At 43.1% G+C, this 25,766-nt stretch overlaps 1 protein-coding gene across 6 annotated transcripts in view; it reads left to right on the forward strand.

Moving 5' to 3' along the window:
• The window catches only part of GULP1 (GULP PTB domain containing engulfment adaptor 1), a 611,398-nt gene that overhangs the window by 572,722 nt on the left and 12,910 nt on the right, over window positions 1-25,766 (forward strand). For 4 of the 6 annotated variants that reach the window (XM_029605975.1, XM_029605978.1, XM_029605976.1 and 1 more), the window contains 3 exons: window positions 8,514-8,646; window positions 9,058-9,152; window positions 22,779-24,097. In XM_029605975.1, the coding sequence (XP_029461835.1) occupies window positions 8,514-8,646; window positions 9,058-9,152; window positions 22,779-22,997 (447 nt within the window). In that variant the 3' untranslated portion in view covers window positions 22,998-24,097. Of the gene's footprint in view, window positions 1-8,513; window positions 8,647-9,057; window positions 9,153-22,778; window positions 24,098-25,766 lie in introns of those variants that run through there. The other 2 variants (XM_029605977.1, XM_029605980.1) reach the window with 2 other exon arrangements.

Consider the following 25,766-nt stretch of genomic DNA (forward strand, 5'->3'; position numbering starts at 1 on the left):
CAAACCCAGGAATCTATAAATTCCTCCACTACATGATAGGGCAGTACCCCTGCATGCCCTAGTTTCCCCACCATCTGTGACTTAGATACCAGGTGTAAAGCAGTATGTATTGCATCCTGGTTTGTGCTCAATAGTACATCCACTCCAACATCAGACAGCTGCACTTCATCCAGTCTGTAAAGCCCTGGGCAATCAATATCAACTCATGTCTTACATCTATACCACCTAAAAGGGAAACAAACTTAAACATCTCCCAATCTCCCTTTTTCTTCTGGTTTCAATATGTCTTTTAGTTCCATATCTGATCGCCACAGTCTGCTTAAGATGATATAGGGTCATGTAATAAACAACTTGGGTAATAACCCTGTTATTTGTGCTATGTTCTGCTTGATCCTCAGTCAGTTCCCCACCTTTAGTTCTTCTAAGTCATTACTTCCCAAGTGTATCAGAATATTCCCTGGTGTTGGCTTTGTTCTAGCTATGTTGATCAGTGTTAGGAGTAAATGGTCTCATTTATACTATAGTTACCCATCTATTGAATTCTAGCACCTGATGCTGCGAGCCCTAGTTGCTCCACTTGAAGCTTGCCTACCACCCTCTTCCTTGCCAAGAAAGACATACATGTGGCCACATATCCATATGTATCACATCTGGCCTAAAACATAAACCAGAATGCTTGATCAAATACTGCCCACTTTTTCCTGCGCTCCAACCCCTACTCCCCCATCCCAAAGCCCTTTACATATCTTCTTATATATCCCCTTTGTTTCCTAGCATAGTTCTACTTATGTGCAGCCTCACATAGCTCTGGAATGTGCTTGACTTCCATCTCCCTGTCTTTTTCAACTTATTGGTAGAGGCCCCTTCCTGAGCTGCAAATGTTGCTGGTCTATGCGAAAATGTGTGTACCGAATATTACCAGGTCAAACCTCACTGCACGTAGACATTTCTTCATTACCACTGTGAACTAGAATCTAGAAAGGGCTGATCCATCTCTGCACACCAAGAATGCTCTGCCTCTTCCTTTTGTAATCTGCAAAAAAAGACATTATATTAGCCACTGGACAGGCTTCCATACTTGGGACTTCACGCAATCTGGCCCAGATTACCTTTTCCTTTTGGTCTGTTTTAGACCACTAATCCTGCTTCACAAACAGTCCTCTTGAATTACTATGTCATCCTGCCTCAATCCCCTATCAGTTTCTGCCTGCCTTGCTGAAGGCACCAACTCGCTGACCCTTGGTGCTACAATGAAAAACAGGGAAAAAGCAGCCCTAAATATGCTTGTATTGTATCTAGATGAACATATGACTGCTGCTACTGCTTGCCAATTTTTTTCTAGAGTTCGTTGAACAATTGGCCTATGTATATTGTCATGTTTTAGCCAGCCTCTCTATGTCCCTGAGGTTTAAAGCATGTTTTTTTCACCAAGAAAGATACCATTATGTCAAATTGACCCTGAAGCTTGGTGAAGAAAATACCAGCCATGGCTCTCCTTGTCATATCAACCATTCACCCACATTCTTGTATTAACTCATCTGGGTTTGCATCTTCTTTGTCCCAGAAGGACAAAAAGAGCCACCATACACTTTGATAATCTCTCTAGGTGCTTGGTCTAAAGCTTTCTTCATCAAACTCAATGCTCTGTCCCCTAAGGTCCATCATTGTTCCTTGCTTGCTTGCCACTGGTGCCAACATTCTGAGCAACAGCCACTTAAAATAAGATAAAGCATCAGCAACTTTATTTATCCCTGTGCATGATTTGCTTTCATTGTTGGGTTCAAATAGAGAGCCTACAAAACCACCTTCCATATTATTGTAGCTATATATGAACATTTCACTATTTGCTTATTGATAACTGCTACTACTGTCATAAATTAAATTTCTTCGCTCTCCGGCGCCAGCCATCTTCAGCTTCGGAAGGAGTGCAAAGCCAGGCCTGCGCTTTCGGCGCCCAGGACCTGCCGGGGTAAGGCCTCAGTACCACCCTTACCCGCAGCCTCCCAGGCGCCGACCACGAGGCTCGAACTCCGCCCGCCGGCCCAAACTCCGCCTGCAGACCTGAACGCACCGCTGCCGTTGGCCTGCCGAGTCCCGCCCACCAGCCAGGACAGCCAACCAGCAGCCGCCCCAGCCAGCCTTTAAATTTCTTCGCTCTCCGGCGCCGGCCATCTTCAGCTTCGGAAGGAGTGCGAAGCCAGGCCTGCGCTTTCGGCGCCCAGGACCCGCCGGGGTAAGGCCTCAGTACCACCCTTACCTGCAGCCTCCCAGGCGCCGACCGCGAGGCTCGAACTCCGCCCGCCGGCCCGAACTCCGCCCGCCAACCGGAACGCACCGCTGCCATCGGCCTGCCGAGTCCCGCCCACCAGCCAGGACAGCCAACCAGCAGCCACCCCAGCCGGCCTTTAAATTTCTTCACTCTCCGGCGCCGGGCGTCGCGAGCACGAAGGAGTGCAACAAAGGGGCCTGCCCCTTTGTGCGCCCCTTCGTGCAGCCCCTGAGGAAAGCCTGCATGCTACCATCTCGCCGGACCCAGTAAATTCCTCGGGAATTAAACCACCTCACCTGACTGTTACCCTGCAACAATTTTCTCCACAAGACTGATCCCGGCATCCACGTGCTACATCCCGGCCACCTATTGCAACGTTCAACAAACTGCCTGCAGCCAATAGCACACAGCCCAATCTCGGCCTAAGGTGAGATTGACTATTCCCCTGACCCTTAAACGCTACCATAGATCAAGACACCCACTCGCAACATCCCTCTTCGAATCTCCTCTAGCCACTCCTAATAAATAGAAGGGTCTCTATCCACCCCTTCAAGATGCACCCACTCCCCATACCCACAATTCCTTACACTCCTAAACTCAAGACCAGCAAACCCAGGATTCTAGGTTTACGTCATCAAAGACTGCTCCCAATCATGATATCCCCTATTGCCCAAACCCTCGGGCTCACTCTTTTCACCCTAACCTTATTCAATGCCCAATCCATCACAAAAAAGATCCATCTCCTCAACGACCACCTGATTGACAACAACCCTGACCTCTGCGCCATTACCGAAACGTGGTTGAAACCCTCAGACTCGGTTCTACTAAACCACCTCCCCAACCAACTCTATGATATCCACTCAATCCCCAGAATCAAAAAAAGGGGAGGAGGCCTACTGCTAGCCGCTAAAAAAGGACCTGGACTCTCACATCAATTATCCACCAGAATCAGTAACCTAGAAATCTCCCTTTTCAACTCGGACCATCTCCAAATTGCTCTGGTCTACTCACCCCCAGGAACCTTAGACTCCGATCTATCCCCACTTATCGAATTCACAGCTAAACATCTCAAGAGGGACAAACCAGCAATTCTATTAGGAGATTTTAATCTCCATGTGGACACTTTTCCACTATCCCATAACTGTGACATCTTACTTACAGCCCTGAACCACTTGGGCTTCAGCCAGATTGTTAATGGCCCCACGCATAAAGCGGGACATACCTTAGATCTGATTTTCCTCAATGACGATCTATCATCCACAGCTGTACCTTCTTGTGTCCCAATTCCATGGTCAGGTCACCATATTATCTCCGCCGAACTCTGAATTATTGACCACCCGAGACCTGTTCCCCCCACAACCACATTACAATATAGGAAACCGTGCTCCACAGACCTCCTCAGCAATCTGCTTTCAAAAGAGCTGGAGCGACTTGATCTCTCTGACGCACCCGCGGCCATCAACTCATGGATTAAGATAACCAGCGAGGTGGCTGACCAATCCTGCCCAACCACTACTAAATCCTTAAAGCCACCCCAAGCCAACAGAAATCCGTGGTACACCCCGGATCTTAAAAGCATCAAGCAAAAACTCCGTAACAAAGAGCTCAAATGGCGCAAGACCCCATCTACCGACTCACTTTTAATTTACAAAGCCCACCTCAATGCATACAGGACAGCCATTCTCAAAGCCAAAAAAGACTTCTTTGCCAAAAAAATCCATAACTTCTCATTCAACCCTAAAGCTTTATTTTCAATCGTATCATCTCTTACAAAACCTTCGCCACCTATCATCCCTGATGAGCAAGCTTCCAGTAAAGTCAATGAACTTGCTATCTACTTCGACAAAAAGATATCTAATCTCCTCAAGCCTTTCTCTGCATCTCAACAAACACTTCCTTCCAGCACCGCTCCACCCACTAGAAGCGTTAACCTTACATCCTTTGAGACCCCATCCGCAATGGAGATCGCTACCATCCTCAAAAAGTTAAAACCTTCTTCTCACCCGTTGGACGCCATACCCTCTAAACTTCTACTCTCCATTCCCAACACAATTTCTCAATCGTTAGCAGACATCATCAACTGCTTTCTAACACAAGGCAAGGTTCCAGATCAATTAAAACTAGCCATACTAAAACCCTTATTAAAAAAACCTAACCTTCCACCAACTGACCCTGCCAACTACCGTCCAATAGCCAATCTTCCCCTGATCTCAAGAGTGATGGAAAGATTCGTAAACAAACAACTGTCCGACTATCTCAAGGAGAATAACATACTCTCTCCCTTCCAGTTCGGATTCAGAAAATCTCAAAATACTGAAGCCCTACTTTCATCTCTATCTGACACCATCCTTCTCAACCTGGAAAAAAAACAACCCTACCTTCTCGCACTTCTCGACTTATCCGCAGCCTTCGATACGGTCAATCACTCCATACTACTGGAACGCCTAGCAGATATCGGCATTCTAGGAGAGGCACATGATTGGTTCAAATCGTTCCTTGAGGATAGGTTCTATAAGGTCAGAATTAACAAAGAATCTCTTCCAATCAAATCAAACCGGGGAGTCCCACAAGGTTCATCCCTCTCCCCTACGCTCTTCAACATTTATCTACTACCTCTCTGCCATCTACTCTCCAACCTCAAACTAACATACTACATTTTCGCTGATGACGTTCAAATTCTTCTTCCAATTACCAAATCCCTGCAAAAAACCTGGGCACACTGGAATTGCTGTTTACAATCCATCACTAACCTGCTTACCAGCCTGAACCTCATCCTTAACTCAAATAAGACCGAAATCCTCATCTCTCCAGATGAAAAACACAATCTCCTCAATTCACAAAGCGCATCCCAATTCACAAACACATTCATCAACCACACCTCCTCCGTCAGAGACCTTGGGGTTCGGCTCGACAACCTATTCAACTTAAAATTGTTCGTCCACTACACAACCAAGGAATGTTTCTTCAAACTACAAGTTCTGAAAAACCTGAAACCCCTTCTACATTTCAGTGACTTCCGGCTAGTAGTCCTTACAAAGTTAGACTACTGCAATTCTCTTCTCCTAGGCCTCCCTGCAATAACCACCAAACCTCTACAGATGGTCCAGAATGCTGCAGCTAGGTTACTCACCAATTCAAACAAAAGAGCGCACATCACACCCATACTCTACGGGCTTCACTAGCTTCCCATAAAATACAGGATCACCTTTAAAACACTGATGATTCACAAGGATATCCACGGTATCGCCCACCTCAAACTAAGCTCTCAATTTCGCACTCAAACATTGACCAGACCAATCAGAAATGCCTATAAAAGGATCCCTATACGCACCCCCAACCAAAACCACCTTAAGAAAACGCGCTATCTCCACAGCCGGGCCCAGCCTTTGGAACTCGCTACCACCCGAGCTTCGCCAAGAACCCTCTCTCCAAATTTTTAAGAAACACCTCAAAACATGGCTCTTTAGACAAGCCTTCCCAGATTCTCAACATTACTCGGACACTGGTCAAAAGACTTAACAGGCTACCAGGGAACCTCCAGACTTAAGACACATCAGGACTCTAAAGAGATACTTGCCCATCCATTACTTCCTTAACATAGTCCTCCGATCATGACTCTATGCCCTACTTCTTTCCCCCTCCCTCCTCCCCCTACCCTCCATCCTCTAGCCAAATTCTCATTGCTACCCCATGCCTTAAAGCCCCTGCCACGCCCTACCCATGATGCAGTCCCATAATGATACTCCATTAAACGTATTATTGTATGTTACGCCCACAGCCGCCCCAGTTGCTGCGGCTCTATATGTTATGTTATTATGTGGCTCTATTTATTATGTTATTCACTGATGAATTATTTTACTGTTGCCTGTATTGTTGACTTGTTATTGTTGACTTGTTATTGTTGACTTGTTATTGTTGACTAGTTCTATGTGCATTGCACAAATGTTCAATTGCTCAAATGTTCTATGTAACGCCATAGCCGCGACTGTTCTGTTCTATGGAAACCGATATGATTTGATATTTTGTTCAAGAATGTCGGTATAGAAAATTCTAAATAAATAAATATTATCTGAGCAAAACATCACCCTTCTGTTGGCTAACTATTCTTTCCACACCACTAATGGCACAAATATGGGGAAAAGCTCTACAAAAGCCATTTTTGTTAAGCCTGAGTTGTATCACTGCTTGAGCCAGAGCTCTACACAGTCCAAAACCCTGTCTTCCTAAGGCGTCAGAAAAAAGTTCCATTAAAAATCTTATTATATGCCATTATAGCAGTAAGGAATTCATGCCAGACTCTCAGTTCATCCTTTAACCCATGTCTCCCAAAACCAAATAAAATGATGCTTTCCTCTTATCTCAGCTGTCAATGCTGCTAACCTTTTAATGAACCCCCTACCCATCAGTATAACCCTACATGCAAAATTCAGCTGCCCAACTAGACTTTCTGAGGGGTTAACTTCTTAAGTTCTAATGCCTGTTACACAGCCTTAAATAACTTCCAAACCATATCTACTGACAGCCGAGAAACCATTTCTTCCAAGTATAGTTCAGTACCCAAGAAAACTAATCTTTGGCTAGGACCTTCAGTCTTCTTTCTGCTAGCAGAATCCCAAATTCTTGCACCATGGTTCTGAATTTATTCAAGAGACTCAAACAAATTTCCAACTGACATTAGATGGTTTTCTGTTTGTTGGTTAAATGAGGCATCATTCACCCTATCCCTGTGCATTGTTCATTTACTTGGTGCAAAAATTGTAGGGATGTGAATCGTTTTTGAACGATTAAAATTATTGTCAGATAATTTTAAAATTGTCCAAAATCGTTAGATACGCGATACAATACAAATGCCCCCGATTTATCGTCAGGGGCATTTGTATTGTATCATTAAATAGGGTGCGGGAAAACCGGCACACCAAAAAAACCCTAAAACCCACCCGAACCTTTAAAACAAATCCCCCACCCTCCCGAACCCCCCCCCCCCAAAATGTTTTAAATTACCTGGGGTCCAGTGGGGGGGGTCCCGACGCGATCTCCTCCCGCTCTCTGGCCACCGCTGCATTGAGAAATGGCGCCGGTGGCCCTTTGCCCTTATCATGTGACAGGGCAAAGGTAGCGCCGGCGCCATTTTGTTTCCTGGCTCCCGACGTCACGCGTGCGGGAGATCGCCCCCGGACCCCCGCTGGACCCCCAGGGACTTTTGGCCAGCTTGGGGGGGGCCTCCTGACCCCCACAAGACTTGCCAAAAGTCCAGCGGGGGTCCGGGAGTGACCTCCTGCACGCAGGCCATATTGCCAATCTTCAAAATGGCGCCGGCGCTACCTTTGCCCTCACTATGTCATAAGGGCGACTGTCGCCCGTATGACATCTTGCCTCCCATTTACCCCACTAGCCCCGACCCCTAAAACCCCGCTGAGTACTCTTCTTTTTTTTTTTTTTAAATTTAACTACTTATACGCTGTCCATAGCAGATGCAAGTTATGTGGTTATAGGATCCCAGTGCACGTTATTGTGTGTAACTGACTTCATGAGTGCAGTCCCAGCCCACCCACGCCCTGCCCAAACCTGCCCCTTTTTTTGCCAAACCTTTTTTATCCGCATAGCGGGAGATACGCACATGTCTGCGGCCCTCTTAAAATCAGCGCTGCCCAGTCATGCTCATATCTCCCGGATTTGCCATGTGTAGGACTTTTAAAATTTGCCCTAAAGGTTCTGCCCAGCTCCGTCATACTTCCATTGGTTGATTGTAAGGAAATGTACCATTGATGCTGTTGATAACCTTTGAAAATAAAACTAGAAACTAGAGCTTTTACAGTACTCCTTAGGGCTGCCATTCTCTGAACTACATTTATTTCAAAGGAAGAGCTTTACAATGAGACAGTTATGCCAGTCTATTTGTCTGAATTACTGTCTGTCATACAAAGTAGTAGAACGTGTGTGACCTACATTTTCTGCCCTTTGATTGTACCTTAATCGGGTTTTTGTATGATGTTATTGCATAGCATTATCATTTCTTTCAAAACATTTATCCTTCATTTTTGTGAGACTGTTTGCATTGCTTTTTATATATATTTGAAGATGCATGTTAACTTGTGAAGGCTTGGACTTTAATGTTTTTGCTTATTTCCTATAATTATTTAGCATGCTTTTTTGTACATATCATAGTTCTTTTCTGCACAAAGAGTGTGCTGTGTGTTGTAATTTATTTCTGGCACTATCCTAACATTTATTATTCTTTTTGCAGGTAAATAGTGTGACGCCTAAATCGCCCTCCACTGACATCTTTGATATGGTTCCATTTTCTCCCTTATCCCCTCCATTATCATCTCCCACATGCATCCCGTCTCCTCCAGTACCCCCTAGATCTGCAGAGATCAGTAAGTCCTGTAGCATTCAGTCTAGTCTTTACTTAATTACTTCAAGTTGCATGTTTATCAGTTGTGGAAAGAAAAGCCTTTAAACTGAAAATCTGTCAGTCACTTACTGGAATATATTTTGGATTAATGAGTATGTGTACTCTCTCCTTCTGTGCTGATAACTTTTGTACCAGCTGAAACCATATCAATCAAGAGAAAATGATATGCAGAAAGCTGATTCTACTTTCTTAGTTATACATGAAATAAAATAGTTGTGTGCCTTCCCCCCCCCCCCACCCTATATTATATAGTGTTTAGTGCTGACTGGCATATCATTCTGTAGAATATGTTTTGATAAATTCTGTTAAATGATTCAGCTATTTCAATTCTTACAATTAGTGCTAATGCGAATTGTTGTTTTATTAATTTTAGAAAGGGATCTTTTTGGAGCAGAGCCGTTTGACCCTTTTAGCTATGGAGCAGACAATTTCCCGCCAGATATTCAATCCAAGTTAGATGAAATGCAGGTGATTATTTTTTTTTTTCAAATAAATATTTACAGGGTAAATTTTCAAAGGTAAATGTAACATACTGTCATAGCAATTTTCAAAATCCCATTTTATGCCCATTGAGTGTACTTAACGTACACTCAATGGGCATAAAACCTATTGACAATTCGATAGCATTTATTGTGGCAATTTTAATTGAAAATTGCTATGATAGTATGTTAAATTTACATTTTCCTTTAAAAAATTATCAGCAACTCCTCTATTAAGACATAAATGTCTGGAAAACTTGAAGAAATTAATTCTGCATAGTAATGGACTATGCATTTATATCAAATATTTGTCCTTTGTGTATTATGAGAAAAATGTGGACTTTGTATTCAGCATGTAGAATATTACCAGAAAAATTTGCAATAATATGGCTAAAGTGTAACTGTCAAATAGACCAAGAGTATGTGCAGGATAAATTCAATGTCCACACAATTCAATGTCCACTCCCAGTGATGCTGAATGTAAAACTGGTTACAGAAGAAATAAAGTATTGTTTGTCCCTCCCGATGCAGCCTCGCGGCGAAACACTGGTCTGTGTCGGGAAACCTACCTTGAATTATATCCTGTTATAACACTGTGGAGTTGCCATTTCAAAAAGAATATATTTCCTCACTCCAAATTATGTGTGGACATTGAATTTAACCTGTACATTCTCTTGGTCTATTTGATTGTTTGCGTGCAGTAGTGCTCCTTTCTTTTTTTTTTTTTAAAGCCTAGCTGTGCAATTTACAATATTTTGCTGTATTTCATTTAACTGTAATCACATCTACAAGTTAATTATTTAAGATCTGTCCAAGCTTTTTTTCAATTACATCTTGCCTTAATGCATGTGCGACTGTGTAAAATATCCCAGAACCAATGAAAATACAGATATAGTTTTAAAATAACATTTTAATCTTTTTAACATAAATATTCAAGTGATTTACTTAAAATCTATTAGTATCTACAAAGTATTGTGCTTTTATTAGATTTATTAATTTGTAATCTATATTTCCAGACATTACTGCTCAAGGAAGAAGTTTGGGTTATACGATCATCTATACGCAGATGATATTCAGGTGTATCTCCCATTGAGCAGTGGAGACTTTCAATCTATATTTAAGAGTAGTAGCAGAATGGATGCAGGATAATAATCTCGTAACCAGTAAAATCCATATTCAATAAATGGAAGTCATGAACATGAGGTCCTCACTGACATGAGTTATCCAGATAAAGCCCACATTTCCAGATATTTTTTCTAGCTAAGTCATCATCTAGATAAAATGTATCCACATAACTTGAAGGTATTCCAGGTCAGAGTTCAATTAGCCAAATAACTCATCCAACTAAATCTGATATTTAGTTAGCCAATTAAGTTATTCAGCTCAATTAAGATGTATATCAGAGTAGAGATAAAGTTATCTGGAAACATGTTCCCAGATAACTTTACCTTAACTGACTACATTAAAATGATATAGCCAAATTAAGTGGTGCCCCAAATCCTTCCAAATAAAACCCTTGCAGCCTGCCAGCCCAATGCTCTGACTCCTGTGAAACTGTTTTAGTACACTATGCCATGTTCCTCCTCCCTCCAAGCTCCCCCAAAAAAGCGCTATAAAGTTTAGGACCTCTCACACTTAGTAGCCAGCTCAAACCCCCACTCCCTACGTCTGTCCCATTGGTCTTGTGCTCAACTATCAGGGGAGGCAGGAGAGTTCAGGGAGAAGGCAAGGAGTCCTGGTGATAAGTGTTCTCACAGGACAAGCAGGATGGTAGTCCTCACATATGGGTGGCATCAGGATGGAGCCCAATCACAGAACACTTTTGTCAAAGTTTCTAGAACTTTGACTGGCACCACTGAGCATGCCCAGCATGGCACCAACCCTGCATCCAGCAGGGTTCCCTCTTCAGTCTCTTTTTTTTTCGCGCAGCTTTTGCCATGCGGAGATAAGAGCTCTTCTACGGTTTCCTGACAGGAAAATATTCTTCAGCAAAAAGTTCTTCAAACATTTCACCCCGACTGGGGTCCCCCTTGTATACCGTCGATACCCGTGCCCGTTCGGTAAGTTTTTACTACCTTTTGGTCGGTTACTTTCAGCTCCAACTTTTAGGCTCGGAGGTCACCGACCATGCCACAGCCTAAATTGTCGACGGCAACGATGGCGACAGGTTTTCGTTGGTGCCCGGACTGTCTGAGGATAATGTCCATCACCGACCCTCACCAGGTTTGTGTGTTGTGCTTGGGCCCTACCCATGATGTAGATTTCTGTACCAACTGTGCCCAAATGACCTCTAAAGGACGTTGGGCTCATTTGGAAAAGATGGCTTTATTGTTCCATTCCAAACAAGTTTCCTTGTCAAAAGCGTCGAAGTCATCGACACCATCTCCATCCAAGTCCCGTCATCGGTCGGGTACTGATGACTCTCGACCCGCATCGAGGACTTCAGTTTCTGCTTCTTCGGCGCCGGACACTAGTAAGGGAGAACATAAGGAAAAGCATTGCCATCAGCATCGCAAACCCTTAACATCTGATCCAAGCGCACCGGTGGCTTCCACTTCTACTTCCAAGGAGCCACCGAGTAAGAAGGCCCGTGCCGAGGAGCCCCAAACCTCCTCTGTGCCAGGTTCACCGAGGCGTCCCTCGCCTTCGGGAGAGGCACTGACCGATGCTCCACCTATACAGGTAGTTGTTCCGGCGGTGCCTATCCAGCCTCCCACTCCGGACCTGGCCTTAACAACGCCAGCGTTCCGTGAGGAACTGAACCGGATGGTTCAGGAGGCGGTGCAAGCTCTCTACGGATACCCGAATCCATCGGCACTGATACCAGCTCCGATTCCGACGCTGGAACCGATGCCACCAATGCTTGCACCGTTGCTGGACAGGATTGATGCCCTCATCGGTGCTTTGCCTTCAGCACAGAGGAAAACACCATTGCCTCCGAGTCCTTTGATGCCCATTCCCCTCTCTGCAGATGAGGGTGAATCGCTGATGCCAGACCCGGTGCCGGGCCTTTCTGGAGTGTTACCACCGAGGAGGCCATTGAGGCCTTCCACACCGCTTTTACCACCGATGCTCCATCGACCTCTACCGATGCCAACACCGGTGCCACCCATATAGCCACCGGGCCCTACGGTGCCTCAACCTTTTCCGGCCAGGGGAGGTCCATTTTTGCCCTCTGGAGAACCGTTGGGTGCTGGGGATCAGCACTATCATCCTTGGTCTGATGACTCTTCCGATTCCCAAGACACAGGAAATATTCCATCAGAACCTTCTCCTCCTGATGAGAGAAGAAAGTCTCTGCCAGAGGACCTCTCTTTTATAAGTTTCATCAAAGAGATGTCTGAGTCTATTCCATTTACACTCCAGACTGAAGAAGACTCCAGGCATAAAATGTTAGAAGTCCATCAGTTTGTTGATGCACCGAAGGAGGTAATGTCCATACCTGTCCATGGGGTCTTCCTTGACCTCCTTCAATGCAATTGGGAACATCCAGGGAAGGTCCCTGTGGTAAACCGTAAGACTGATGCTACATATCTGGTCCAAGCAGCACCTGGATTCCAGAAGGCTCAACTTTCCCACCATTCAGTGGAGGTCAAGTCCACCCAGAAAAAAGCCAGAAGACCAAGACCTCACTCATCCACACCTCCAGGAAAAGAGCAGAAATTCCTCGATGCTTTTGGGCGTAGAGTCTTCCATGGAGCCATGTTAATCTCCTGTATTGCAGCTTACCAGCTTTACATCTCGCAATACAACACAAACTTGTTCAAACAGTTCCAGAATCTTTCTGATACTCTTCCTGACAAGTTCCAGGACCAGTTCAATGCCATTCTAAAGAAAGGTCTGGATGCTGGTAAACATGAGGTGCGCTCAGCTTATGACATCTTCGACACAGCCACCAGGGTGTCAGCAGCTGGAATAAGTGCTCGGAGATGGGCCTTGCTCAAGTCTTCGGATCTGTGTTCAGAGGTTCAAGAGAGGTTAGCTGACACTGTTGCTCAACTTAAAGGCCATAATGAAACACTACAGCAACTCTCAGCTGGGCACATGGACTTCTCCACTACTTCTAAATGCCCATTCCTTAAGGAGGCTAAGCGAACCACCTTTAAAGCATGCAGATACTACCCACCTCAGACTCGGTCTCACCTGTCTAGACCACATCAGAAGCCTCAAACTCGCCAGTCTAGGCCTCAGAAAACGCATCCTCCTCCACAGCCTGGTCCTTCCTCTGGTTTTTGACTGCCCAATAGAGAGCAAATGTCCACCTCCGCCTCTGCCGCAATTACCAGTAGGCAGCCGTCTCTGCCACTTTATCAATATCTGGCACACGGTCACCACAGACCAGTGGGTCCTATCTCAACTTTCTGTCCATTCCGTCGGACTCCATGCTTCATCCGACATGGAGTTCCTCCAACCACTCTCCACTTCTAGAGGAGGAAATAAATTCCCTTCTTCAAGTCATTGCCATAGAACCAGTTCCTTCTCCGCAAAAGTGAAAAGGCTTCTACTCCCGGTACTTCTTGATACCAAAAATGTCCAGAGGCATTCGTCCGATATTAGATCTTCGGGCCTTGAACAAGTATTTATGAAAGGAAAGGTTCAGGATGGTAACCTTGGGCTCTCTACTCCCTCTGATTCAACAGGGGGATTGTCTTTTCTCTCTAGATCTAAAAGACACGTACATGCACATAGCAATTACCCCATCTCACAGGAAATACCTCCGATTCCTCGTCGGAAGCAAGCACTTCCAGTACCAAGTGCTTCCATTCGGCTTGGCATCGGCCCCTTGTGTCTTCAAGAAATTCCTAGCAGTAGTAGCCTCATACTTAAGGCAACTGGGCACTCACATCCATCCTTATCTAGATGACTGGTTACTGAGGGCTCATTCGGTGGAGGCAGTGCTTCAATCCCTCCAGCTAACCTTGCGATACTACTGTCTTGGGATTTTAGTGAATTATCAAAAATCCAGTCTCACTCCATCCCAATCCCTCTCCTTCATTGGAGCGGATCTCGACACTATCCAAGCAAAGGCTTTTCTTCCCAGGGACTGAGCTCATACACTTGCAGTGCTTGCGCACACTATACAGTCTCACCGAACCACGACTGCTCGTCTATTCTCGTCTTGCTGGGCCACATGGCGTCCTCGGTCCATGTTACACCGATGGCTCGACTCGCCATGTGAGTAATGCAGTGGACCTTAAAATTCCAGTGGTCTCAGGCCCACCAGCCAATGTCCAACATTGTCCAAATCACCAGGCAGCTTCATCTCTCACTAGCGTGGTGGGTCCAGGAATCCAACCTGCTCATGGGATTACCCTTCCAAGCTCCAGAACATCAGATTATTCTGACTACAGATGCTTCCACTCTGGGTTGGGGAGCACATGTCCACAACCTACAGACTCGGGGAACCTGGTCTGCAGCAAAACACAACATCAGATAAATTTTCTGGCGCTCAGGGCGATCAGATATGCCCTTCTATCTTTCAAAGATTGCTTTTCCAACAAGGCAATCCTAATCCAAATGGACAATCAAGTAGCGATGTGGTATATCAACAAGCAGGGTGGAACCAGCTCCTACCTGCTGTATCAGGAGGTAGCGCAATTCTGGGCTCTAGCTCTAGATCAATCCATGCTACTGAGAGCAACTTACCTGGCGGGCGTGGACAATGTACTAGCAGACAAACTCAGTCGCAAATTTCAACCCCACGAGTGGTCCCTGAACCCTGCGGTTTGGGGAACGCATATTCCAGAAGTGGGGGTATCCAACGATAGATCTCTTTGCGTTGATTCACAATCACAAAGTGGACAACTTCTGTTCCCTACGTCGCAGTCCCAGACTCCACCGAGGGATGCGTTCGCTCTCTCTTGGAGGTCTCCTGTATGCCTATCCCCCGCTTCCACTCATAAGTAAGACTCTCATGAAGCTACGTTGAGACAAGGGTCTCATGATTCTCATAGCCCCATACTGGCCGCAGCAGGTGTGGTTTCCCATCCTTTGCGACCTCTCCATCCGCCCGCAAATTCTTCTGGGCACAGATCCATTACTGATCTCTCAGAACGCCGGGTGCCTCCGACATTTGAACCTCCAAGCCCTGTTGCTGACAGCTTGGATGTTGAAAGTCTAGTCTTGCACCCTCTCAACCTCTCAGACTCTGTATCCCAGGTCTTAGTAGCTTCACGAAAGCCTTCCACTAGAAGATCTTATCATTCTAAATGTAAATGGTTTTCCTTGTGGTGCACATCAAAGGAGTTAGATCCCTTTACTTGCCCCACAACGAAGTTTCTGGACTACCTCTGGCACCTCTGAGTCAGGTCTCCAAACTTCCTCCATTAGAGTTCATGTCAGTGCGGTGGCCGCCTTCCATAAGGGTGTAGGGGATGTTTCTGTTTCAACACAACCCTTAGTGGTGCGCTTTATGAAGGGTTTGATTCACCTCAAGCCCCCTCTCCGTCCCCCTGCCCCTGCTTGGGACCTTAATGTGGTATTAACACGGCTCATGAAACTTCCTTTTGAGCCTCTGCACTCCTGCGAGTTACGGCATCTCACTTGGTAGGTGCTCTTCCTTCTTGCTTTAACATCTGCTCGCAGGATCAGTGAGCTGCAGGCGCTGGTTACTTACCCACCTTACATGAAATTCCTTCATGATCGAGTGGTCCTTCGCACTCATCCTAAATTTCTACCGAAAGTAGTGTCTGAGTTCCTTTTAAATCAATCCATAGTTTTGCCTACTTTCTTTCCAAAACCCACTCACATTCAGGTGAGCGAACTCTGCATTCCTTGGATTGCAAGCGTGCGCTAGCCTTTTATTTGGAATGCACTGCAGGCCATAGGAAGTCCACCCAGCTATTTGTCTCCTTTGATAAAATTAAACTGGGAATCCCAGTGGGCAAGCAGATCCTGTCCTCCTGGCTGGCGGGACTGTATTTCCTTCTGCTACCAGCAAGCAGGCCTTCCGCTCCAGGGACGCGTTAAAGCGCACTCCATTGAAGCAATGGCAACGTTGATAGCACATCTTCGGTCTGTACCTCTTGCTGACATCTGCAGGACTGCTACATGGAGTTCTCTCCATACCTTTCCAGCTCATTATTACCTGGACAAGGCTGGCACCCAAGACTCTATCTTTGGCCAGTCTGTTCTGTGCAATTTGTTCTCAGCTTAATACCCAACTTCCTTCCAACGGCCCGTTGGGAATTTCAGGCTGCCCTCTTATCCAAAATCACCCCTGTTGTTGTGCCTGTTGCACGTCTTTGGGTGCTTTTGGTACATTGCTCGGGCATCCTCAGCTCGCTATTCACCCATATGTGAGGACTACCATCCTGCTTGTCCTGTGAGAAAGCAGAGTTGCTTATCTGTAACAGGTGTTCTCACAGGACAGCAGGATGTTAGTCCTCACGAAATCCACCCGCCACCCCGTGGAGTTGGGTACGCTTGCGATTTATTTTATTTTTCGCGCGTACATTTTACTATACACGAGACTGAAGGGGGACCCCTGCTGGATGCAGGGTTGGTGCCATGCTGGGCATGCTCAATGGTGCCAGTCAAAGTTCTAGAAACTTTGACAAAAGTGATCCGTGATTGGGCTCCATCCTGATGTCACCCATATGTGAGGACTAACATCCTGCTGTTCTGTGAGAACACCTGTTACAGCTAAGCAACTCTGCTTTCTCTGAAGAAGAAAAAGGTTGTCTTCCTCGGGGGGGGGGTTTCAGCTGTGATATCATAAAATATTGTTAATCCTACATTGCCATGCCTTTTAACGTGCTGACTTTGTAGGGCTTGATTGCCAAAGTGACTTATATACATAGAGGGTAATTTTATAAGCACTCTGATTTTCAAAGCAGACTTAAACACACATGTCAACTGAAAATTAGCAGGATAGCATGATCTAGACACACATTTACACCTGCTAGAGAGTAAGTGCAAATGTCTACACAAACATTTTTTAATGATTTCCCTACCTCAACTTTGCCCTCAGGAATGCCTCTGTAGCATGCATAAAAATATGTGCAATATCCCTTCTGTGTATACCTTTATTCATCAAACCCTGGGGCACTTTTCAAAATCCTCATCTATGTGCATAAGAGCTTTTTGAAATGTATTTCCATAAACCTTGTTTTATGCACATAAGTGGAATGTTGAAAATCAATTGGTTGTGTATATAAAAGTTTGTAAAAAAAACCCATATCCACACAAAGGAAAAGGTGTTTCAGTGGGGGGACAGAGTGGAGGCAAAGCAGGGAAAGAATTTCTATGCATTCTTTCTATTTTCAAAAGTATGCCCATACTTCTGCGCAAAAGTCCACTTTGAAAAATTGGGATAAATTCTGCAAATACAAAGTTTCTGCACACTTTAACTTTATGTGGGCTGTTTTAAAATCACACGAGATCAGAAAATACAACTGATTATTATCACTTGTGTTGTAAGGTTTTCTAAAATATATATGACATCGGTAGACAATTGACTTAGAATTTTTTGTACAGTGAAAGTCTAGTCTATGATTTTATTTGGAGTGATGTTACATTACTACATTCTGTATTCATGTTTTTAACACTTCTTTTATCTTCTTATGCTTTCATTTGCTGGGTAGCGTCAGCGATGGTTAGTATATCATAATATAAATATGAGATCAGCATCTTACAATTTCTAGAATATTTTGCATGCTTATTGATATGGTCTTTTAAAAATAAAAAATAATGTATGCCTTGTATTTGTTGTTTGCTCATTGTGCAAAGTTTATTTGCCTAATTGATAGATTCCTGTCTTTTATTTATTTAGTTTATTTATTTAGTAACTTTTATATACCGGCATTAGAGAGGCACATCATGCCGGTTCACATATTAACAAAAGCGAAGGAAATACATTATAACAGGGAAGGTGAGTCTGGTTAGAGCAATAGAAAAGCCGGAAAAGGGGAAACTACATCTAGAAAACAAATAAAACAACTGATAAATATGTATTTACAATAAATAATAATTGCAAATTCTAATATAAGAGGCTACATAATGATATGTTAATATAAAGGGAGAGGTGCGGGTGAGCTCCAGAATGCTTATTTTTAAATATTTATAAGCACTCTGATTATATATTTTTAAATATTTTTAAATATTTTCAAATTGTATTTTCCATATAATCCTAATACTACCTTGTCTGCAGTGAGGTGATTTTAATAAGACACCATGGAATGGATTTTCAAAAGATTTAATCAACTGATTTCAGAAGTTAGCCAGATAAATCTAATGGATAAACATTATCCTTCTCTAACAAACTACATTTGAGAATCTTCAATTTCAAGGCATACAGATGTGGCTGATCAAAATAGGGTGCTCAGGAACATTTTCAAGGCGGGATTTTATTTAGCGTGATTAGTATGAAATTGTAGTGCTAACCAGCTAAATTTGACTGTCCTAATATATTGTCTGGCTAGTTTTAAGTGGATTATCAGCCATATATCTTGCTGGTTAGCTATGGCTGAAAATCTGGATAGCTGGATAAAGTTACCCAGTTATCTTACTTGTTGAGCGGGGTTTTGAAAATTAACCTGTGTGTAACCGTTTGTAAGTTTAATTGGAAATGGCAGTGCTGTAATGTTATGTTTCTTCTTGTGATCAAGCAACTACAACTCATTTTGACCAGGAAAGTAACTTATGTTACTTTTATACATTCTCCTCTGGAATCAAACTATATTCAAATTTGAGGTAGTGTTTATTTATGAGCTCATAATAAGCAGCTTCTAGTTCTGAGAAAATTCTTAAGGTTACTGCCACATAGCCTCCTTTCCATCAATTATTATTGTATTGTATATGCTACCATATAAAATAACTTCTAGATTATTACAAATCAGAAATGCCTATGGAGAATGAATATGGATTCAGTTTACTTACAGTGGCAAAGTAAGCTCAGAATTAGCATCTACTTTTTGTAGCATTTGGCGTATGAGCAATTAAAGGGCCAGTGATAAATTATAAAACAAAGAAGTTAGTGTTTGAAGGATTATCACTAGAAGACACTGCATCCAAAAACAAAGAGACTGGTTAAGAACATAACATAAAAAATGCCTTACCTTTACTGAGACAGACCAGATGTTCACTAAGCCCAGCATCTTGTCTCCTACAATGATCAACTTAGGTCACTTGGAAGAAGTACTCAAAAGAGCCTAATGGGGAGATCCAATCTCTGTTGTTCACTGCCAGCAATAAGAAGCTGTAGTCCCCAAGTCTACCTGGCTCATAGTTGTTAATGGATATATCCTCTAGAACAGTGGTTCTTAACCCTGTCCTGGGGACCCCCCCAGCCAGTCAGGTTTTCAGGATATCCACAATGAATATGTATGAGAGAAAATGTGCATGTTGTGGAGGCAGTGTATGCTAATTTTCTCTCATGCATATTCATTGTGGATATCCTGAAAACCCGACTGGCTGGGGGGGTCCCCAGGACAAGGTTGAGAACCACTGCTCTAGAAGCTTGTCCAAACCTTTCTTAAACCCAATTATACTATACTATACTAGTCTTGATGACATCCTCAAGCAACAAAATCTGTAGTTTAATTGTGCATGGACTGAAAAAATGCTTTCTTAAATTTGTTAGTTTTACATAGGGTCCATTAATCCTAGTATTATTTAAAACAGTAAATAACTGTTCTCACATTACTCATTATTTTATAAAGTTCTGTCATATCTACTCTCAGTTGTTTCTTCTGCAAATAAGCTTGACAGGTTAGTGCTCTTCTTTCTTCATAATGGTGCCAAGCCTTACCCATTTTTGTTGCCCTTCTTTGTACCTTATCCAGGTCTTCTATATTTGTTTTTTATTTTTTGAGGTGGCGTGACTAGAACTGCACGCAATGCTCAAAGTGTGGTCACAACATGGATTATACAGAGGCATTATGGGGGCGAATGAGCACTCATGAGCTTTAATAGGATAGACACTTAGAAGCTTGGTTCTGCAAACAGATACAACTTTCCACAAATTTACTGCACCACTTGAGGTTTTTGGATTGGAGGGGATGCTGTGTGTTGTGTGGCCTAAAGCTTAAATATGGCTAATGGAAAACCAGTTAAGATCAAGGCAGCTTACAAGGCAGGATCCAATATGAAGTGGACCTCTTTCCCATTGTCCCCAGGGAAAATGGAGACCTGTTAGTCGACTTGATAATAGAGGAGTTAAAAGCAAACTGGTTTTTCAGAGAATCACATGGCTACTCAAGAAGTTAAAATAGAGGTAGTAATCTGAAAGTTTTTAATTTTCAGGCAAGACTGTAAGAGATTGAAACTTAGGATACATGAAGGACATGATACAGAGAATGGCTAGTAAAGTTACAATTTTGTACAAGATAAAAATAACTTGAGAACACTAATAAGAAATTGGAGGAACAATATATGAATCCTTAAACTGCCAGAAAGCCTTGAAAAACTTCTCCTGCAAGGGTTCCAATATCCTTCAACTAGCAGTTTGAAGTAGAACATAAATACTATATCTCCTCATATTGGTGCAATTTTAAAAAGGATTTACATGCTTAAAATTGGATTTTATACATGTAAATGCAGTTTAAGCATGTAAGTGGGCTTTTGAATATTGGTACAATAGTATGTTATGTTTCCATGCATAACTCCTTTGAAAAATTACCTTCATTGTATGCCTGGAAAGACTTTTTTCCATTACCAATTTTGCATAAGGTCTTGCACTACCCTCAAGTGCTAGTGATTTTTAAAGTAGTCCCTCTGCTCACTCCAAAAATGTGGGTTAGCAGCAAAAAAAATTATGGCAGATTTCTCAAAGGCTGCAGCAGATCAGAGAAGGTTACTGCTTGTCTTTTACCCATAATTTAAAGCAATTGGGATGAGATTTGAGATGTACTATGCTGCAACCCTCAAAATGACTTTGGACAATGCTACAATGGTGTCTTAGTGCCCAAAAGAAATGCAGTGGTACCTTGAAGAAATTGGTGACCAGGTTTTGGTTGCTCAAGAGTGTCAGCCCTTGCCTGCATTTGTTTCAAAGATGATGCTCCTAGCCTCTCCTCCTGGTTGTTAAACATCTGTCTACTGTGTCCTAGATTTTCTAGGTGGAATTTTTTTTTAAATCGCTTCATTAGCTACATGATGGCGAGCCCTTCTGATGTAACCCTGATGGATATTAAGGCTGTTGTCATGACTTTTCTGTCTTGTGGCGCCATGTTGTACTAAGGATTCTTTTGATCGTTCCATTACAGGGTGTATTCCAGTGAATTATTAATTTCTAGACTTTATTTCTGACACTGTAGGTGGTTTTTGTCAATAATTTGTAGTTATTTTTGGAGAAGAGGTTGAATGGGTGCAACTTGGAAAATTGTTGTATATCATTATTATATGCATTTACTGACCAATTATAGGTTGATTGTAAAATAGGTGATGTGTAAAATGTATGATTTACCTGTAAATATATTTCTGAATGGGGTGAAGTTGGCAGCTCATTTACCCCTAGATTCATCAAAACGCTGTAATATCTCAGGCCTAATGCCCGTGATAGGAAAAAGGGGCGTGTTTAGGGTAATTTTTAGTGCTACTGTACCACGGGGTAACATAGCACTTCGCATAGCGGTAAACTTTGTGCACCCTATGATACTTCCTATTTCATATCTCAGAGAGAGAGAGAGAGAGAATGAAACTATTTATAAGGCCTTCATAGTAGTCAAGAATTTATATGCCTATAGGAAAGCCAGCTAATAGCTCAAGGTAAGGTGTTGGTGGTGGTTTAGGGGCCAGTTTTTCATGCAGATTGAGAAGTATGAACAGCACAGTACATCTCGGAGAATATTTGACGTCATTTGGAGTGAGGAAAGTCTCACAAAGGTGACATTTCTACTATGTTCTCTCACCCTAGCTCAATGGACTCTATAACAGGATACCATCAAGCTAGGGCGAGATAACAGTACAAAACTTCATCTTTGTGAGATTTTCCTCATTCCAAATGACAACAAATCTTCACCAAGGTGTATTGTGCTGTTCATACTTCTCACTCCGCATGAAAAACTGGCCCCTAAACCACCACCAACACCTCACCTCGAGCTATTAGCTGGCCCTCCTATAGGTATATAAATAGTTGAATACTGTGAAGGCCTCCCCAGAGTCTGCGTCTCTCGCTCTCTTTCGCACGCTCTCTCTCTCTCTCTCTCTCTCTCTTTCTACTCCACTCCCTCTCCCCCTCCCTAGCCCAGAAATGGTCAAAATACAATTTTAAAAATGTAGCGCGAATTGAGTTAGACGTTTCGGTCATATCGCACAGCTTAACGTCAGGAAAAAAGGTGTAGTTATTTCCGGTATTAAAAACCGTGCAGGGGGAGAGAGAAGGAGACGGAGGGGGCCGCTGGCCACCTCTCCCTGGGACCTTGCACAGGAGGAAGGCGCTTTAACCATTTCCAGCCGGTGAGAGTTGTGGACTTGAGCCGAGGGAAGCCCCTGATCCGATTACCACCAACAGCTGAGGACGTCCCTGCTTGCGTCAAGGGGCGGGGCTACGGCTTGAAATCGACCAGTGACGTGGCGCGTTGCCTAAGCCGCACGCGTGGCTTAGTCCGGCTTTGTCCGGGAGAGTTTGGGAGTTTGACCAGGAGATTGTTATGGGTAATCTCCTTTTTCATAGATGGGGAAAAAGAGAAAAGCCAAGACAGCTACCTCATCACCAGTGCCTCAACTTCGCACCGGCCGCATGGATCAGCATGTCGTAAGACAGAGGTCTGATCCAAATGAGGATGGATTGGGAAGCCTATCCTTCGCTTCCCTCAGTCCAGAAGGAGGTCCAGTTTTGCCACCTCAGCCAAGTAAGTCTTCATCTACTGAATTGGCTACAGAACTAGGGTGACTCAATCCATTGGAAGTAAGCTTGGTTTCACAAGCAGGAAACCATGGGACTGAGAAATCGTTACTTGAAGTTATAAATGTATAAATGTGCAACCCACTTTAGTTCTTAGTAGTAGCATTGTTCAGGATGTAGATCCAAACAAAGTTACATTATCAGATTTATGGAAAGCTATTTCAAAAATGGATAATAACATTGCACTTATGAACAGATCTTTGTCTTCTATTATAAATATAAATTCTGAAAAAATTAATGAACAGGGGATAAAAAGTTTGAAATTTGAGAAAGATATATCTGAGGTAAAGGAGAAGTTGCATCTAGTTCAGTCATCTCAAAATACTTTTATGTCTGATAGTTTGAATATTCATAAAGAGCTAGAAAGAATGGAAAATCAGTTGAGGATAAGAAATCTGAGAGTAGTAAATTTTCCTCTTACTCGTCTTTTGTCCCCACTAGAAATGTTTAAAAAATTTTTGAAAGAAGTTTTAATGTACAAAGATGAAGAAATTCCTAGTTTGTCAAAATTTATTATTTAAGGAAGAAAAGGGAAAAGAATAAACTCGGTGACAGTCCAGAATCACCTCCAAGTATTGGTATATCAACCTTCTTGGAGGAATCTCTGGACTTAATCGAGAATAGGGCAACCCTTTTTATTACTTTTATGTCTGAACAAGATAAAGACAAACTGTTCAGAAAGTTCTTTGTATATAAAAATGTCTCTTTTTGTGGATCTAAGGTTCAAATATTCCCTGATGTTGCCAGAGCCACCCAAGCCAGAAGGAAAACCTTTCTGGCGTTAAAACATCGAGTAGTGGCTCTGGGAGCATCTTTCTTCTTAAAGTTTCCTTGCTTATGTTATATCAATTATAAGGGGAAAAAATTTGGATTCTCTGATCCAGTTCACTTAGAGACATTCTTGTTGGATAAATCAGTAAGTGAAATTGAAAATTAATGGTAAAAGGACCTTGTTAAAATAGATTGACTCCTGTCTCCATTTATGGTTGTATTGACTAAAGAGAGCCTCCTTTTTTGATTATAGGGGACTCAAATTAGACATAATTTCCTTGCTAATTGTTGAATATTCTCCCCCGTATTATGTAATGTGTATTGCGGTGAATGTACTGTGATATATATTTGTTATTATTTACATGATGTAATCATTTAAAAACTAATAAAGAATAAATTAAAAAAAAAAACTGTGCAATATTGCCTCTCGTTTTCATAAATCCTGCCCAAACTCCTCCCTAGTCTCGCCCCTCCCCAAAATTTGCATTCGCACCATGGGATACTGTTATCACATGCGCTACTGCATTCTCACGTGCGTTAACGCCATAACGCATTTTGATGAATGACCCTATTAGATGGAGAACTTTGGGGCTACATGTTTGGCTGATGCTTTCTATCATATCCTTCCAAGTAAGTGCATGGCTGTCTGGGTGTGAGAGTTTAATCCTCTGAGTTTGGTTTTCGACTTTCTGGAAAGGGAGGAATTTCATGTTAGAAATGTTTGGAAGATGCTTGAAGTAACAAGGAAGGCAGTAATGAAAGCCATTTCCATGGGTAAAATTCTGTTTTACTACTGCATGGGTAAAAATAGATGCATAAGCTCCAGAGTAATGCCTCTTGTTTGATGGACAAGGGGAGGGAGAGTCTCTCCAGCCTGAGGCTGAGGTTCCCTTAGCCCCAGGGAACGCGAGACTCCCTCAATTCCAGGAAGTGGCAGCAATATTGGAAGGAAAGAACTATTGCAAGGTGTCCTTGCCAGGAAGATTCTTCCTTCCATGGTTTTGAAGATGGAGGCGGGAGCCTTGGTTGTCCCAGATTCTGTTGGAAGGCCTGATGTAGAGCAGCAGCAGCCTACAGTGGATCAAGGGACCTTGCTGGAAGGAGAGTCAGGTTCGGATTCAGTGCAGAGTCATATGGACTTATGACTGCAATGGATGATATCATGAGGCCTGGTTCTGTCACTCTGGAGACGATCTGGAATGCCATTACCAAGCTGGACAAGACTGTGAGTACAAGATTTGAAAGGACTGAGACCTCTTTTAGAGAATACAAAGAGCAAACTTCTAGACTGGATAATACTGCAGTTTTACATGGTAGAAAAATTGAGCAATTAGAAGAGCAATTGATTGAAATACGGAGAGTGAATTCCAGCTGCATACATGATGATATGTCTTTGCGTTGCAAATTGGAAATGCTAGAAAATAGAATGAGAAGTCTGAATTTGAGTCCTTAATTTTCCTCAGCTGTCCATGACAAGTCCCGGGTAATTGCTTAAAAGATATTTGAGAGAAAATTTTAAGATCACAAGTCACTCTTCTCCTCTCAATAGTCTACTGTTTACCATCTCGTAAGTGTTTAGCTTCTGCTTTAAGTGGGAGGCAAGAACAAGAAACTGGGCAGTCTGGACCTCACTGTCTTCCTTTAGAGTACACAAGATGAAGGAACCAGTTGTGTTAGTCTTTTGGTGTCCTTCGTCTTTAAATCTGATAATTCAATTATGTGACTTTTCTTTAAAATTAGAGGTAATAGGCCAGATTTTAAAAGGCCTGCGCGCATAAACCCCAGGGTTTATGTGCGTGGCCGGGCCTTGCGCACACCACAGAAATTTTCAAAGGGGCTCAGCCACACATGTAAATCCTGTATGTGCTGGGCCTCTTCAAAGGGGCAGGCCAGGACAGCACCATTGTATGCTGTCCAATGACTCACGCGCCAACAGCCAGTCGGCGCGAGCAACTTACTTCAGCTTCGGAACTGAAGTGAGTTGAA

Source organism: Rhinatrema bivittatum, chromosome 6 (assembly GCF_901001135.1).
Source record: "Rhinatrema bivittatum chromosome 6, aRhiBiv1.1, whole genome shotgun sequence".
Classification (NCBI taxonomy): Eukaryota; Metazoa; Chordata; class Amphibia; order Gymnophiona; family Rhinatrematidae; genus Rhinatrema; species Rhinatrema bivittatum.